This window comes from Colossoma macropomum, unplaced genomic scaffold (genome assembly GCF_904425465.1).
Source record: "Colossoma macropomum unplaced genomic scaffold, Colossoma_macropomum, whole genome shotgun sequence".
Lineage (NCBI taxonomy): Eukaryota > Metazoa > Chordata > Actinopteri > Characiformes > Serrasalmidae > Colossoma > Colossoma macropomum.
In genome coordinates this window covers 41,233,408-41,250,150 of record NW_023494791.1, presented here as the reverse complement: position 1 = coordinate 41,250,150, position 16,743 = coordinate 41,233,408, and the positions used below count along the sequence as shown (strand labels likewise).

Here is a 16,743-nt window from a genome sequence, read left to right as displayed (position 1 = left end):
AAATAGAATAAAATGCTTGGTGAGTGTATTTGCAAGAACTACAGACTAACCAACCATTTCTACTTTTTCTTTACCTTTACATTACTGCATTTACTGATTTATTAAAATAAAGTCTTGTTATTAGAAGCCCTGTCGAACCTAACAGTGTTTTAATAGGAGTTATTTTTGAACAATAAAATACCTGCCAACCATGAGAGAAAGCCTAAATTCTCCACTAAAGACCCCAGAGACTATAGACTCGCCTCATATTTACATGAAAAGACTTGTAAACATCTCTGCTGGACACTATTGCTGCAGAAATTTAGTGTACTTATAAACATATTACTGTCTGTGAAAAAAATAAAATATTTACAACGTTAGCAATGCTTTTATGCGTATACTGCCATACTTTTGGCCTGTAGAGTAAATTTTAAACAGCACATCTGCAACGGCGGCCACTGTTAAAAAACGAAACAAAAGGATGGAACAATCTTAAAAATAAAGATGCTGAAAAGAGTTCCACAGAAGAACCACTTTTGGTTTCATAAAGAACCTTTCAATGGAATGATAGTTCTCCAATGTAATGAATGGAGTGGATATGACATACATTTCATTTTAAATTTCTTCACACTTGCATGGAAGTTACAGCAATGATTCCTGAGAGGTTCTTTAAGCTTTTTGGTTCTTTTGTGCTGTTGCTCCAAAACCTCCTTTTGGCACCTTTATTTCAAAGAGTGTAACATGATGTTCTGTGGTGATCTACATGGTGTTTTGGAGACCGATGGAGTCCTTTCGCCTTTGCCTCCTTTGGGAGAGCCATGAGAAAAGAAAGGTATTACGAGTGAGCTGTATGGCTACGTTAGATGAGCGAGGGGGTACTGGGGTCTCTTATGGAGGTACGGCAGCACGGTTAGAAGAGTCTGGCTTTCTTCTTCATGTCGTTTCGCTTCCACAGAGGCAACCTGTCAAACTCTTCAATCTCCATCCCAAAGATGTCAAAGAACGTCTCAGGAGCCAGGTGGCGCTAGAGAGGGCACGGGACGCAGACAAAGTAGAAGAGGGAGAAGCAAAGAAAGGAGGAAAGTTAAGAAGGAAAATGACAGGAAGCGACAGAAAAGTGAGATAGAAATATATGCAACACTTCTAATTTGAACTGATTGGTAGAGGTGGGAATCACTACAGGCCTTATGATAGTTATTATCATGATACTCAATGCATGATGTGATTCTATTGCAACGGTGATATACTATACATTGTAATATGACATGATCTATCAGTTTATTATTATGCTTCCATTTTATAGACTAAGACAAACATATACTATATGGCCAAAAGTATGTGGACACTTCCTAATTATTGAGTTTACATGTTTCAGCCACACCCACCACTAACAGCTGTATAAAATCAAGCACATAGCCATGCAGTCTGCATAGAAAAACACTGACAGTAGAATGCCACCTTTTCCAAAAGTCAGTTTGTGACATTTTTGCCCTGCTAGATTTGCCCCAGTCAACCGTAAGTGCTACTATTGTGGAAACAGAATTGTCTAGGAGCGACAACGGCTCAACTACGAAGCAGCAGACCATGCAATCTCACAGAGTGGGGCTGCAGAATGCCGAACCAAACTGCCAGCATATCCAAAATCAGGAGTGCATCAGGAGCTTCAAGAACCCCTTAAAATCTCAGGCCTGTTACATGGACTTCAACGCAAACTGGCTGAGCTATTCTTATGTTATAGAAGTGTGCAATAAAAACTCAGACCCGTCGGTGTGCACCGGCCATTAAAGCAGCTGCACACAAGCCTAAATCACTATGTGAAATGCCAAGCATCAGCTGGAGTGGTGTAAAGCACACTGTCACTGGACTTTGGAGCAGTGGAAACGTGTTCTCTGTAGTCTGGGTTAGGCGGACGCCAAGAGAATGATACATACTGGAATGAGTGTAGCAGTAAAGTTTGGTGGAGGAGGGATAATGGTCTGGAGCTGTTTTTCAGAGTTTGGGCTCAGACCCTTAGTTCCTGTGTAATGTTAATACGACAGCATACAAAGACATTTTAGACAATTATATGCTTGAGGGAGACCCTTTCCTGTTCCAGCATGACTGCGCCCCTGTGCAAAAAGTGAGGTCCATAATGACCTCAAGTTTTGGCGTGTAGAAACTCCAGTGGCCTGCACAGAGCCCTAATCTCAACCCCACAGAACACATTTGGAATGAACTGGAATGTTGAATGTGAGATCAGTGCCTGACCTCACAAATACTCTTTAGACTGAATGGGCACAAATTCCCATAGACACACTCCAAAATCTTGTGGAAAACCTTCCCAGAAGAGTGGAGGCTGTTATAGTCACAAAGGGAGCGGCAATTCCATGTCAATTGCAATGGGATGTCTAACAAGCTCATAGGTCAGGTGCCCACATACTTCTGGCTAGTGTAGATTTTAATATCCTATTTGTTTATCAGTATTGTCTTTGTCTACTGTTCTTAAAAGGGAAATCTTTCAAAATTTCTGCATAATTAAATGTTTACTATGTAAACAAAGGCATTCTGAGAAATTTTCAACAATTGAACTATGCAGAATAAAAAAATATATATATGGATTTCCCTTTAATACACATAAAAAATATTCATAATTAAATAGTAATAAAACATCTATACTTGAACCTCAGTACCAGCGCTACTTCTAAACCTAAAATGTCACAATACTATATTGTGTTCATTTTTTTCTCCCACCCCTACTGATTTATACATTTCTAGAAAACAGCATGATAATGGATCATGACGGGACCTGGACATGACAGGGGAAAATTTCAGGATTTTTCTCATTGGAAGGTGTGTATACTGACACTACTGCGGTATCTACAGCACATACCGTCCTAAGTGACTATGCAAGTCATATCATCTTCCTACACAGACACATGCAGAACCGTTTTTACCTCAAGTCGGGTTCTATCCACGTCTCTAGGCAGCTTAGTGCGGCCACGGCTGGTTACCATGAGCATTTCGTACGGATATACCTTCAAAAGAGACACCTATCAGTCACGGACGTGTCGATTCCATTTGCACACCATGCAAATGTTTGAGAGTCTGTAGTGTCATTCTAACCGAGGCTCAACCCCAACAAGCTGAATTACTCTAGGTACCATGTACTGATAGGAAAATTACTCTGCTAGCCCCAGCAGAGCACCACGGCTATGTTGAGCCAGTATGTGCAGTCTGTTAGCTTATCATGAGCGCCCCCTGGCTGCCTGAGGGAAGACTCATAGGAGAAGGTAAGTGGATGGACAGGGCAGCACCAAGGGTTCTGTCTGTATGGGTGAAAGCTGAGAAGATGGAAGATGATAGCGTGAAGTAAACCCACTTTATTCCACAATCTGAAGACCACCAGTCAACTGATCTCAACAAAATCTAACACTTTAGCTTTTTTATTGTAAACAGCATAAATGTACTGAAAAAGTGCAAAGTTTACTTTGACATTTAAGATTTTATTTGGAGTTTCACTCTTTCTGTTAAAGGGTCTGTGAACTTTTAGCTTTACGCCATTTCGTTCTTTGCATTTTTTGGATTTGAGTTAAACGGGACAATACTGGAAGTTACCGATGTCAAGGATCCCTCAAATCAGAAGTAGAGCAGATTTTTCATCACTGGTTTAAAGTAAAAGGTAATACCTTTCTGCATTATTTGTTGGCTAGCCTCGGCTGACAAATGCTCATGTTGTTTTAATGATTTATTGCTTATCAACCTCACCACAGTACTGTACACAGTACCAAACAGTGTTTGGCTGATCGGCCAAATTCGTACTTCCATTTATCACCAGCGCTCACCACTGCAGTTACTGATATGTACAGACTCCTGGTTGTACATAATGTTTCTTTTATAATGTGATAAGTCTGACCTCTGCCAGAAAATAAAAGCTTAAAAAAGGGGGAAAAAGTCTGCTGCCATAGTGTTGTTTATGCTGCTATGGCTAAACCACTTTCGATAACTGGCCAGTTTGAAGCGCCCATTCAGTCTTAGCCAAGCAGAGAGTTCAAGGTTGTTGTTTTTTTTTACTGTTTACTCCATTTGAAATGCTGCTTAGGATATTTTTTTTAATCTGATGTAATAATCATTAAGTCATAAACCTTTATGTTCAATGAGAATCAAAGTGTTAATCTGGACAAAAACTGAATTGATACAATTATCCCCTAACCACAGTGTAGTACAGCCACGACATGATGTCTGAAGTCAGCTTAGTTTTCCACTAGTGCTACAAGGCTAATGTAGCTACTGAGTAATGGAAGCCTAAACCACACCAATTAGCTTTTGCAAAGTGCACGGCTAAATCATTGCATACTTGCATCAAAACCAAGTTGTTGACTCGTTAAGTCATCTCAAATAGACATACTTGTATGGTTTCTAACACTATATATGACGTCAAAGCCTGGATTTTGTCTTTACTTGAAAATTGTCTTTCTAAAAATTGCGCAAAACTGATTTTTTATCAATCTATTTCTTTAAGAGAAAGTAACAGAATAGCATAGCCTACTGAAACTTCAATTTAACTGTGTTTTTATTAGTGATAACAGTAGTATTATCAGCAGTAGTAGTCATTTAAGTAAAAACACTGTAACTTTAACTCTACAGGCAAACTAGCACAGTTTTATGCAATGAGTATGGATGCTAGCATGCTTAATCAACAACATGGTAGATCAGCTATGTCACCCTGACCTGCAAAGCATGGTGGAGGCTGGTACAATGAAGCAGGTGAGCTATTCATGCCAGCAAGAAGCCAGAAACAGACTTCCTCTGCCAAGACAGTGGATCATGTATGGGTGAAGCTAGCTATTACCTTTACAAATGCTATGCTAAAAATAAGAACTGAAGGTTGAGGTAACTGAAGTGCATGAACTGAGTTGACTGCTGAGCTGTACTGTTAATGGCAAGCAGTGTTAGTGGTGTGAGATCACAGTATGTCAATCTGCTTATGATAATGAGGTTTGAGATAAGTTATGGCTGCTTCCCTCTGAGGCAGAACCATCACATAATTTGGTGTCTGGCAGTTAGTTTTTTTTCTATTACCACGTGTACAGAAAGGGCAGTAACAAATGGTTAGAGGGTGGATACTTGCTTTTGGTTCCAACATATTAGGCATAGAAACTCCCCTGTCCATTCTGTTGACTGACCGATGGCCATCCTGCAAGGGCTATGAACACAGAGCAAAGACACAGAGAGTGCAAACGGACTAACGTCCCAAAAATCACGTTTTTACCACGTACTTCACATTAATTCACAATGAAAACTGGTGTCTTGTAAAACTTTAATGATCCAATATATCGTCAATGTCAATCATTTTAGCATATAAAGCAGTAAGCCACATGATTATAGTTCCAAAACAACAATGTTGATACAGACATTAGTCTGACAGTGATTACGACGTTAGCCAAATGAGTCTGCATATGGAGTGGAGAGAAAAGCAAAAAATGACAAAAATCCTCTGAATTAGAAGGTTAGCAGAAGTCTGAAGGTGAAAATTAGCATTTGGCTAACTTTCAAGGGAACATGCAGGTTCTGTAGCAATGGCTGCATTCACAGATGAGGCTGGAGGGGCAGTGTAGAGGGGAAAATTGGATGAAATAAACAAAGGATAATGCAACAGAAAAATGTAAGATGTAAGGTGAAGTGCACATCATGGTCATCTAGTGATATGACACTTACCTGAAACTCTGCAAGCAAGAAAAAAACAGCATAAATTAAATCCCCAGTAAGCAAAATAAATTCTAAGATTTGAAAATGTGTCAACTTATTAGATTTATTAATTATTAGGGGTGTAAAAATGCACTAGTTCTTTGTGATGCATTGATCTGAAGGTGGTAATTCAACTGTATCTGTACCTGAATGTTAAAGGGGCATTTTGGCCTAAAACTACAGTTTAACATGTTATTTTTTGTGTTATGTTGTTTTCTGTAGCACAGAAAACCAACTTGTCAACCAACCCTGATGGTTAGCCTAGTCACTGATCTATAGGGATTGTAGTCAAGTTGTATCATGAGCTTAGATATTTACACCTCTACTAATTATTAATTCACTGATGTCTAGTGGAGGATGATGTGAGGTTTTCGCTGGATAATAATAATATACAGTTACACTGAGCAATATCACTGTGTGAACTTTCAAGCAGTATGACTGACCTCGCATTCCGCCACACACGTCCACGTAACTGTTATACTGTGTAAAGTCAGTGGACTGAGGCTGTGAAAAAAATGAGGGAAGGAAAAGAAGACATCCAGTCACATTCGTTCAGCAAAGACAAACAGTGCAGTGGACTGCACACCCAACAGCCACAAAATAACCACGTTTTACTTTTTAGCTCACAGTTAACAAGTTGCAATGAAAACTGATAACTTGCAAAAAGTTAAATTAACCAATAAACTGTCAAATATTTCCTGCCATTCATAAAAAATAAAGAATGAAAAAAAGCAATCATACAATCTAATAGTCTAAAAATATGTAACACTACAAAGGCTGAGGCGGTTATTTTGACCGTTATGAAATTTTGAGACATGATCAATTTGACACAACAAAACCTCAATTTCTATTGATCCTTGACTTTTACTACATTTGGGTATATTTTAGTCTGACGTTGTTATGAGGTCAGTACTACAAAGTACAAAAAAGTTTTGAGTATTTCTACCTCGCACGGCCTTTAAAAGTCGTTCTGACCGTATACATCAGGCTGCCTTTCGTCTCTGTGTGCTGGCTATTGCTTCCCACTACTCCAGAGAGTTGGACGTTATTTTAGCAACACCTATTCAGTAGCCAACATGCCTCATTTGATTTACCTCACAAAATATCTGGAAAGAACTGTCAAACAAGGATGATCTAGAGAATGATCTAGAACAGAATGAAACCAAACGAATAGAATGGATTAGGCAATACAGACTATGGAAAAGTAAAACGCAAGATTTTCCCTGCAAAAAGCTGTCACTATGCAACAGAAACACTGCTTTTATGTATAACTATTCTTTGTGTAAGTAACAAGATTGCTTGTCTAGCTCACCCGATGTAGACCATTTCGCCCATATCCAGGTAGGGAGCCTGTTTTGGAAGGAGAGTTTGGATCTGCAATTTCAAGAACATGTACATATTAGGGAACAAGTCATCGCAGGTTTGGGAGAAAGGCTGCAGCACCTTCTGTATTTTTTTTAATGTTTGGCAGAGTTTTGGCCACCATGCTAAAGCCACACAAAAATATGAACCACTTCATATGTATGAAAGTCAATTGACCCTAGGATTTGACAAAAGCACACTGTGATAGCAAAACATGCTGTAAATTTGTAGTATTAATTTCTCACCCAGCTCAGTAAAATGAAGAGAAATTATGCTGAAAGTGCAGATTCTAAACTTTTAGATTTTTGTGCTTGTAAGCAGAAGAGGAGATATAATAAAGGACAGTTCCAGATTGGCTGAGTCTAAGCTATTGTAGAATAATCAATATGCACACATCTATGAACACTTCACAATAAATAAATTCTGTACTAATGCACAGTTATGTTTCGTGCATAAGCCACTGAGCACACTGATAGATGGGAGCAGGTATCATTGTGTTTATGAAGTAAATAGCCCAACAGTAATAAACAGTGCTTACATAAGAACTTGGTTTTGTTCAAACATATAGCACTGAGCAAAAGTCAGAAACCCTTCATTTATTTCATTTCCAGTCAAAACCGCCATTAAGTACAAGTTATTCATATTCCAGCATCAATAGAAGCAGAAAATACCTATTTAACACAGAAGCCTCAACAATTAAATATAAAATCAGTTTTTCAGTATTTCGTGTGTCCAGTGTTTGCCTTTATTACAGCTTACATTCTTTTCAGGAGACTCACTTTCAGTTTTTTCAAAGAAATCTTCAGGGATATTTCAAAGAAATCAGAAACACATTCAATGATGTCCAGATCTGGACTTTGGTATGGTCAATCCATTATTTGAGGACACCATTAGCTTCTTTTTTTGTCTATTTGTTAGGATCATTTTGTGCCTTTGAGGTAACATTTACACTGTTATCTGAATAGTACCCTTTTTTTCTGACAGTATAGCACTGAGTTGTCTTCTCACAGTGGAAGGATGGACAGTGGATTTTTCCAGAGCTGAAGCAAAAGTGGAGCTTGATTTTCTCCTCTCTCCAAAATGAATGCTTTAAGTGCTGTTTATCTGAGGGGGGCAGTTTTGGTGGGCTAGCAGGTATTGCATGGTTGTTAGGAGTCCCAATTCCTATGTAGTTTTTGATCATTTATTTTAACTTCAGTGTTGGAAACTGTAAATTGTACTTAATTGCTGTTTTGATTGGAAATAAATGCCTGGAAAGGTGGTCTCTGACTTGTGCACAGTACTGTATTTTCTTAACAGTGAGAACTAGGCCTCATCAAGTCTGCTGATGTTAACATTAAACATTAGGCTTTGAACTGAAGTAGTTACTGAATGTTTCACTGTAGAACTGCAACATAGAAAATAAGGAAATGTTATTCGAATGTCATAAATACTTCAAACATCCGTGATTTAGTCTGACCTGCCATAAACAGAATTAAACCCAGTGTAGGAAAGTGAATGTGTGGCACTGGTAAAGATAATGCAAACTCTGTTGTTTGGGCGTGAGGGCAGTGAGCTGGTGAGCACCTGCGCTTGCGTGCCGTTGTGCAGACAGACTCCGTGCATGACGCTCTCGGATCAGCTGCTTCTCCTTCTCCTCCTTCAAGATGAGCTTTCCGAGGCCAGACTGCATCTGTAATCACAATGATGTATAGTGCTCAAATGTAGGGGACACTTCTATCATCATTTGTTTTTTTAATTTGTTAATATTTTCTTTAATCTTTACGTATAAAGATTATCACAAGTACACAAAAGATTCATGTTGGCTATGCAACATGTTGGCTATGCAAACTTTAGTCCATACAGTGTGAGAAACCATATAAGCACGTCTAAACAACTCAACATGATTTGAGGCAAGTGTGATATAGTTTGCACAATGCTAATTTGTGGCCTCCATTACTTAGCTACATCAGCCTCACAGCACTAGTGCAAAACTGAAGAAACAAACTTCAGACCAAAACATGTCGTCGCTGATCAATTGATACATTTAGTGGTAAAAAAATATGGAAATTAATCTTTTTTCTTTCAAGCTTTGAATGTTTCTCTGTTAGTATGTGCTGTTACTTTGGTGAGATGCTCTTCTTGGAGTTGTCTTCGCTTTCTGAAGTTCCTCCTCATCTTCCTCTCTTGACCTCCTCCTTCCATCGGACCCTGAAGTAATTATGCACAGGCCATACACGCTCACTTTTTCATTATGCTTAATGATCTCACAGAAGCTAGAACACAAGACTACAAGAGCACCATCAGAATGAAGAACGAATGAAGACACCACAGGTGAGCAATAAAGCAGCCTGGCAGACAGCAAAACATAAGAGGACAATGGATGGTTTAACAAAGTGTTCTAAAGCTGCTGTAGCTAGCAGTGCAGTAATGTCTTTCACAGTAATTGGCATAAATGTTGTTCTATTGAAGTATTTTGAAAACTGTTACAATTAGAATTTACGTTTTAAGTGAGCACCATCTTAAATCTCACGTATTTACTCTGTAACTGTCATTTCAGAATACTGGAAAAAAGTGATGCACTGAATGTATTTATTTCAAACCTGTACATCATTTTCCACGTGAATAAAATACATGGCATCACCCTAGTTTTGCTGTTCAGTTTATTCGTCATGGTTTCCTTGGTCTGGCTCTGCCCCTCTGTCTCCACCCTTCTTGTGTCTCCATTTGGCCCTAGCCCTGCCCCCTTCCTATCACAGTCACCAGTGTTTTGTTTGTAACCCTTCCTTGAGAAATCTCACTTCTCAAGTGATGTCTAAGGCAATGTACACTTAACATGAATCCTGGGTAATCCGATCATACATGGACAATGCTAACTAAAGGTGTGAAAAGGGTACAATGAGTCTTGGAGATCACTCAAACCACCTTCGGAGGTTTGAGTGATCTCCTCGACCATCTGTTTACGAGTCGCAAGCGGTTCATGTGGTCTAAACATTTGTAACAGTCCTTTCATTTACATGAAAATGGACTTCTGGTATATTTTTGTCTGACAACAAACACAGTGATATTTAGTAAATGTGGGTAGTACCATTCCACCAGTCGTGAAATCCAATCACTGGGGACACATTTGAGACACATGGCAGTGCCAGGGGTAAATCACTACATCTAACTGTCCACTTACGACAGTCCCTTAATGTCTTATTCAGTCTCTATGTACGTGTAGCTCTTCCTTTGTTCCTTGTCTGTGGTCTGACTTACAAAGCATGTTCAACCTAGACAGATATCCTGACAATTTTCTCTGTCAACGCAAGTCTAGATACATGCTCAAACTATGATTAATCCTTGTGCCACTGGCATTAAATATGAGAAGGAGTCAAGTGGCTTATACATTTAAGAAATAAAGGTACGAAACTGTCACTGGGGCAGTACCCCTCTTCTCACTGAGGGGGACACCCCAAGGGTACAGTGAAGTTACATTTTCTAAGTTGTATTGACTCCACACAGCCGTCTCGTCTCGGCTTCTTATCGTATTGTTCTCTTTTAAAACAACAGGTCATGAAAAGGTACTAATATGTACTTTCACCTGGGAAAAACTCATTAAATGTACACAGGTGGACCTTAAAACTACCTGCACGGAACCTTTATTTCTAACAGTGTATGTATAGACACTTGTATATGAGTGTGACAATACTCGTTTTGCTTATTTTATCTATATATTCATTGTTTTCAACTCGAGCAAGTATCCTGCATCTGTGCCTATCACTTACTTTAATAATTATCTTGAAGTAATAGATTTTATTTATGTGGAAAAGATGCACAAATTTGATTGAATTAAATTTGGTGTGCTACTTTTTTTGCCTGGGTTGCTTTTGTAATGATATATAATGTAATATATTATTAATAAAATATTGACAAAATATCAAGTTTAAACTCTGGATCTGGACCAAAGTAGACCTGGGTATATAAAAGTTGCTTTTTATTTATTACTTCTCACAAATTACAAATGACTTTATTTCTTCACCATATGGGCCAAAAGGATGCCTGTTGATTTTGTTCTGCAGCTTCTTAAAGAATACAGAATTAATAGAATGCTAATAAAGAGCTTGAGGTCTATCTGGCTTGTAGCTAAAGTTCACATAACTAGTGAAAGGCTAACAAGTTCAACAAAAAAGAGCAAAAGGTTCATAGCACTGATCCACCAGAACCAGAAACAGGCTAGGAAAGCAGGAGCAGCAAGCTGAGAGGGATGGGTGGGGCTTAAAGCGACCCAGCGCAGGCGTACAGTACCTAGGGTGGTCCTGGCAGGCGGACATGGCCAGTAGTCAGTCTCTATCTTAGGTGCATCGTCTTGACTGGGGGCGAACGCCGAGGGAAATTTGGCAGATTTGATGATGTCATCTGCAGACTTGCTTTGGGCTGTAAAGGCAGCCGAGTCTGGATTGGTAAAGTGGGGAACTGCTCTACAGTAACAAGTGCTAAGCTACAGGTCAAGCCAGACAAGGTTTCATAATCGCCACATAGGTTAAAAGGCCTATGTGGCAGTGGGATGAGGGCAGGTCTACTCTAAACCAGTATTGCCAGTCCTAAATTTCATGAGTGCAAGTTACAGGAGGGTTTGGGGGTCCTTGATTCCCCTAATTAAGATTTTAAGCGCTTATGGGGAGATACATGAAGTCTGTTTGGAATGTTTACATTTTTCCTGTTAGCTGGCTAAGAGATAGCTAACCTTACTGCAAAGGAAGGTGAATATCATATTCTTATTTATTACCCTCTACATTAGAGAGATGTTCAGTGCTTATTTTGTGCAATGCATACTGGGTAGTGTAGTGTGAGAACTCTACAGAATGTTACATAACATAACGACTAACATATTGTAGTTTTAGGCCGGAATGCTCCTTTAACTCAGGCTTGACTAAAGGGCAAATGTAATTATCAAGGAAAAACCTTTTTGTGAATCAACTTAGTCTTGTAATTTGAACGACAGTCTGATAACTGCTGATCTTTGTAGTTTAGGTTGCCAATTTTGCCTGGTGAACTTACCAGCTAGCTAACCACTTATCCCAGATGTGGTAGATCAGCCAAGACATATTTGGTGACCAAATTTTGCTTCTTTAGTTTAGTGCTGGAGCTAACATTGCAAACAAACAATAGAAGTCAATAGTCACCCAAATGTTTTCCATAAAATTTATGCCCAAAACTTCTCTGAAGTGCTCAAACTGCTTCCAGATGTTCATTAAGATGTTTATTGAGACAAAGAACAACAAGACTTGATGTGGTTTAGGACACAGTATGATATTGTGAAGTATAAAAAACAAACAAGGCGTCATTCACGTGTTATTCATTTCTTATATCTCATAGTAAGTCGTACTGTATCCTAAACCACACAACTACTTAAAACTGATGAAGATCTGGATGTGGTTTAAGAGAAATTTTGGGGATATATTTATGGAAAAGATTTGGGTGACTATTGACTTCTAGTGTTTATTAGCAATGTTAGACTCACAGCTCCAGTATAAAACTAAAGAAAATTGGGTGCATTTGATTTTTGCCAAACTACTCCTTCAAAAGTGAAGTTACCATCAGGGTTTTTTGGCACAATGACATATAAGACCTAATTTTGGTTCCCAAAAGTTTAAAGAAGCTCTACTGTGCATAATGTAAAGGTTCTATATCAATTAAAGACTTAACTATATGTCTAAGCCAAGAACCATTTAGGAACTTTTTTCAAGAGTGTATTAGAACATCTAACATCTTTCTACCCAGAAAATTGAATTAATATTGGAGTTCAGTTCACTGAATCACAGGCCTTTATATTAATAAGCTAAGATCCTCTGCGATCACTGTGGGGAGAAAAGCTGACCCCCAAACCTCACTGAATAATTCACACTTTGACTACGACACTGAAAACATGCTGCACAGTGTAGTTAGTGCAGTTTTATTGCATGCTGTTGTAAAGTGTAGGTAGGCGAACTGGATCAGTCAGCATTCAGCCATGCACAAGACCTGGCCTGTTCTCTTCTCTCTCAATGCAAAGTCTTTGGTGACCATTTAACTACAAATTTATAATATTACTTTATCAAATCAATCAGCGTATTAATATTTCAACTTTTCAATTTGTTGTATCTGCAACAGAATAAGGGCTGTAATGTTTATAAAGTGATTTGGGGGCATTAAAGCATAAGGTCTCCTTAGTGACTGAAAATTTGCATCCATGTGCAAAATTTTAATATGTATTAAAATATTTATTCTCTTAAAATCTATTCATCAAATACACGTGAAACTGTTTTACTTTCTTGAAATTGACTAAGTAATGCATGGAAATCACTGTCATACAGTGAAGCGATAATGAAGTTAAATGGTACATTGATAGAGTCGTGTGCAAAGGTTTCGGCACCCCTGGTTTTTTCTTTTTCTTCTTCAGTACATAAAAAGAAATTGTGTACTAAAATTATGTAAAATAATTTTGACTATGGGTACAAATTTTTTGCACACCACTGTAAATGGTGATGGAGTAGACAGCCATTTATGACAGACTTCGCAACAAAAACAAACAGATGCAAAGGGATGGTAAAATGAAACACACAACATCAAGAGGTAAAACACTACAGCAGGTCTGAAAATGATTAGTATGATTTAGTATTATTTTTATGATGATGGTTATTTTTGCCTGTGCATTACTGTAAGAGATACACAAGAGCTGAATACAAATCCTGCAGCTGCAGTTTTTTGCCTCTTGATTTACCAGCATGAATAGCCTTCATCACAGCTACACAAAGACACACAGCACCAGCCAAAACTTAGGACACATCTACACATCTGCTTATGCATTTCTGTTTTTATTTACGTATTAGAATAACAGTGAAGATACCAAAATAGTAAAGCTACTGTAAAGTAATAGTGAAGATATGTTGGATTCTTTAGTAGCCCCCTTTGCATTGATGCAGCTTTTGGACACTTTTAGCATTCTCTCAAGCAGCTTCATGAGGTACCTGAGATGCCTCCCCAACAGGACTGAAGTAATTCCACACATGCTGAGCACTTTTTGGCTGCTAAAGAAACCCTTCAATGTTATATTTGAGCATAAATTCATATGTATAACCTCAGTTTAACATTTAAGCATAAGCTTTCAGGTCTAAATGTAATACACACATTCAGTCAGCTGTGTCCAAACTTTTGACATTCTAATATTGATTATTAGTCAAGTTAAAGGGGAATTTCACAGATGTTTCAAAAATTCCAACATAATTAAATGGTTAAGACATTAACAAAGACATTAAGCATGTTTGATGTGAAACGTGTCGTTCTCAAGTCAGAATTGTTCACAGTGGTGGTGATAGGAACCAGACGTCTGAAGAGTTTGCTGACTCTAAACGCTCCCTCATAGAAAGCTATTACATAAATGGTTATGAATACGCTGCCTGAGGCATTGCTTTAGAATAATTTTGAGAAGGTTTCAGCCTAAAATATTTTTAAAATGTGTAAAATGTGTAATGTGTAAATTCACTGGTTGTTTGGGATAAACAGAATAGATATATTTGTGCTGTAGATATTGCGACCCCTGGTTCCTGTCACCACCACTAAAGAAATCTGAGTCTCTAAGTTTCTATACAATGAAGCATTTCACATCAAACCGCTCTGAATGACTTTCTTTACATCACAGTGACTGAATTACACAGAAATTAGAAAACTGTTGGTTGAGAAACACAAATAACACAAACAACATCATTTAGTCATGTTTTACTGAAAAATGTTGTCCTCATAAGCATTTAAGGATTAAAGTGAAATTTGATAGATTTTTCCAAATTTCTGCATACTTATATCATTAAAATGTAACAAAAGTCATTCAGAGTGGTTTGGTGTGAAATACTCCATTCTAAAGTCAGAATTGTTTACAGTGGTGGTGATAGGAACCAGACGTCTGAAGAGTTTAATGCCTCCCTCACAGAAATAGTTACAAGTACATTGTCTGATGTCTGAGACATCATTCTATGGTTGTTATCCAGTAAAGGTTTGACCCAAAACTTATTTTTTTAACACATTTATGTTGTTGGGGTACATGTAGGATCCTGTCTGGCAAAACAGATTTCAACATATGAACACCAAAAGACACATGCATGCAGGTTTTGGAGAGTAAATAAAATGGCTATATTTGTGTTGCTGACATCCCAACCCAGGTTCCTATCACCTCTACTGCATGAAATCTGAGTCTGTAAGTTTCTCTGAAATTAACCATTTCACATCAAACCACTCTGGAAGCTTTGTTTAGATCTCAGTGGCTGAATTACGTAGAAATTAAAAAAAAAAGGTGGGAATCTCTTTTAAGCCACTATGAGCCAAAAACATTCTTTGCTTTTCGTAATACTATGGTCTTTTCACATTTTTGCACATTTTAAACTGATCTGTCCCTACCGTGCTGTTTGTAGATGGGGGGCTTCCTGTAGATGTTCTCACTTTGATCTGAAAGAGAGAGACAATATGGTCTTTGGTTGTTCTAAATAACTTGGAATGATATTATCCTGTATTAGAAAAAAATCATATAGTTAAAAAATAGGATAAAATTGATCATATATTAAAATATGTACAAGATAAAAAAGATCCTTTATTTAAAAATACAAAAACTAAGAAAAAATAGAATAAACTTAGACATAAGCCTCTGAACAAAATAGGTTGGACAGTAATATATAATTATTATAATGTGAAAACAGCACTGGTGATCACGAAATAGACAACATTTTCTCCTCAATCAGCTCTTGTTGAAAAGTCAAAAATGTCCTGTGAATCAGAGCAAAACTACCCAAAAAGATTACAAGACCAGGACGAATTCACTGAGTTCCAAAGCTTACAAGAAGACTAAACCGACATGTCCATGAATACATCAATCAAATGTAGCACAGAAGACACTGAAGTCAAAACCCTTGGGAAACGCTGACAGATGTCATGACTGTTTCTGTGTGACATGTAAAAATGAACAAAGGTGAGGTTTAGTCTTATTTTCTGCTGGTGTATGGAAAGTGAGGGACTGACTGACAGACAGAAACAAAAATATGAAGAAGCAGCAACCAAAGAGAAGACATACATAAGATATTAAAGCCATCACCAGAAACGACTGCAGTAAGTAGGCCAGCACAGAGACACATCATAATCTCTGCTTTTAAAGTGATGGTTTAGCTAAAAATCCACCCTTCCGAAGGTCGTTGATCAGGTAAGACATTTTTAGTTTTGTGCTGAAGCTCTGAGGCTAAAGTAGCTAGCAAGTAACGGATGAGGATGTGCATTCTGACTTATTTTGAAATTCTATTCGTAAGAGTCAATCAATGGATACGTGGTTAAACAACAGCAAAAGGGGAAAAATAGATTTTGGCAAGAAATTGGCTTTTTTTTTTAGATGACAGTGCCAGAGTAAGGAGGCTAAAATCTAAAAACATGCTTTATTATTCAGTAAAGCCAAGAGAAATGAGTAGGTTTTTGAGCTGAATGACCAGCAGATGCTGCCTCTTCAGATGAGTTAATGAGCTAACACTACAGCTAACTGGTGCAACGTTAAATGCTGATGGGGACAGGGTTTTCTACGAGGCCTTTTCTCCTCAGTGGACAATGTGCCAAAATGAGAGCTTGTCAGAGAAGTATATATTCACTGTTATTGCACTGAGCTAACGTCAGCTTTAGCCTAATTAGCCTAGTCAGACAGCTGCACTATCT

General features: G+C 38.0%; 1 protein-coding gene across 1 annotated transcript in view; it reads right to left on the bottom strand.

Annotated features, from left to right (window-relative positions):
* Positions 1–828: 828 nt before the first annotated feature.
* The window catches only part of ablim1a (actin binding LIM protein 1a), a 73,516-nt gene continuing 57,601 nt past the window's right edge, over positions 829–16,743 (bottom strand). Inside the window, 11 exon segments of the mRNA XM_036575087.1 lie at positions 829–1,003; positions 2,913–2,993; positions 5,087–5,161; positions 5,674–5,681; positions 6,147–6,207; positions 7,016–7,077; positions 8,632–8,737; positions 9,169–9,207; positions 9,209–9,255; positions 11,332–11,460; positions 15,454–15,501. Coding sequence (XP_036430980.1) covers positions 890–1,003; positions 2,913–2,993; positions 5,087–5,161; positions 5,674–5,681; positions 6,147–6,207; positions 7,016–7,077; positions 8,632–8,737; positions 9,169–9,207; positions 9,209–9,255; positions 11,332–11,460; positions 15,454–15,501 — 770 coding nt within the window. The 3' untranslated portion in view covers positions 829–889.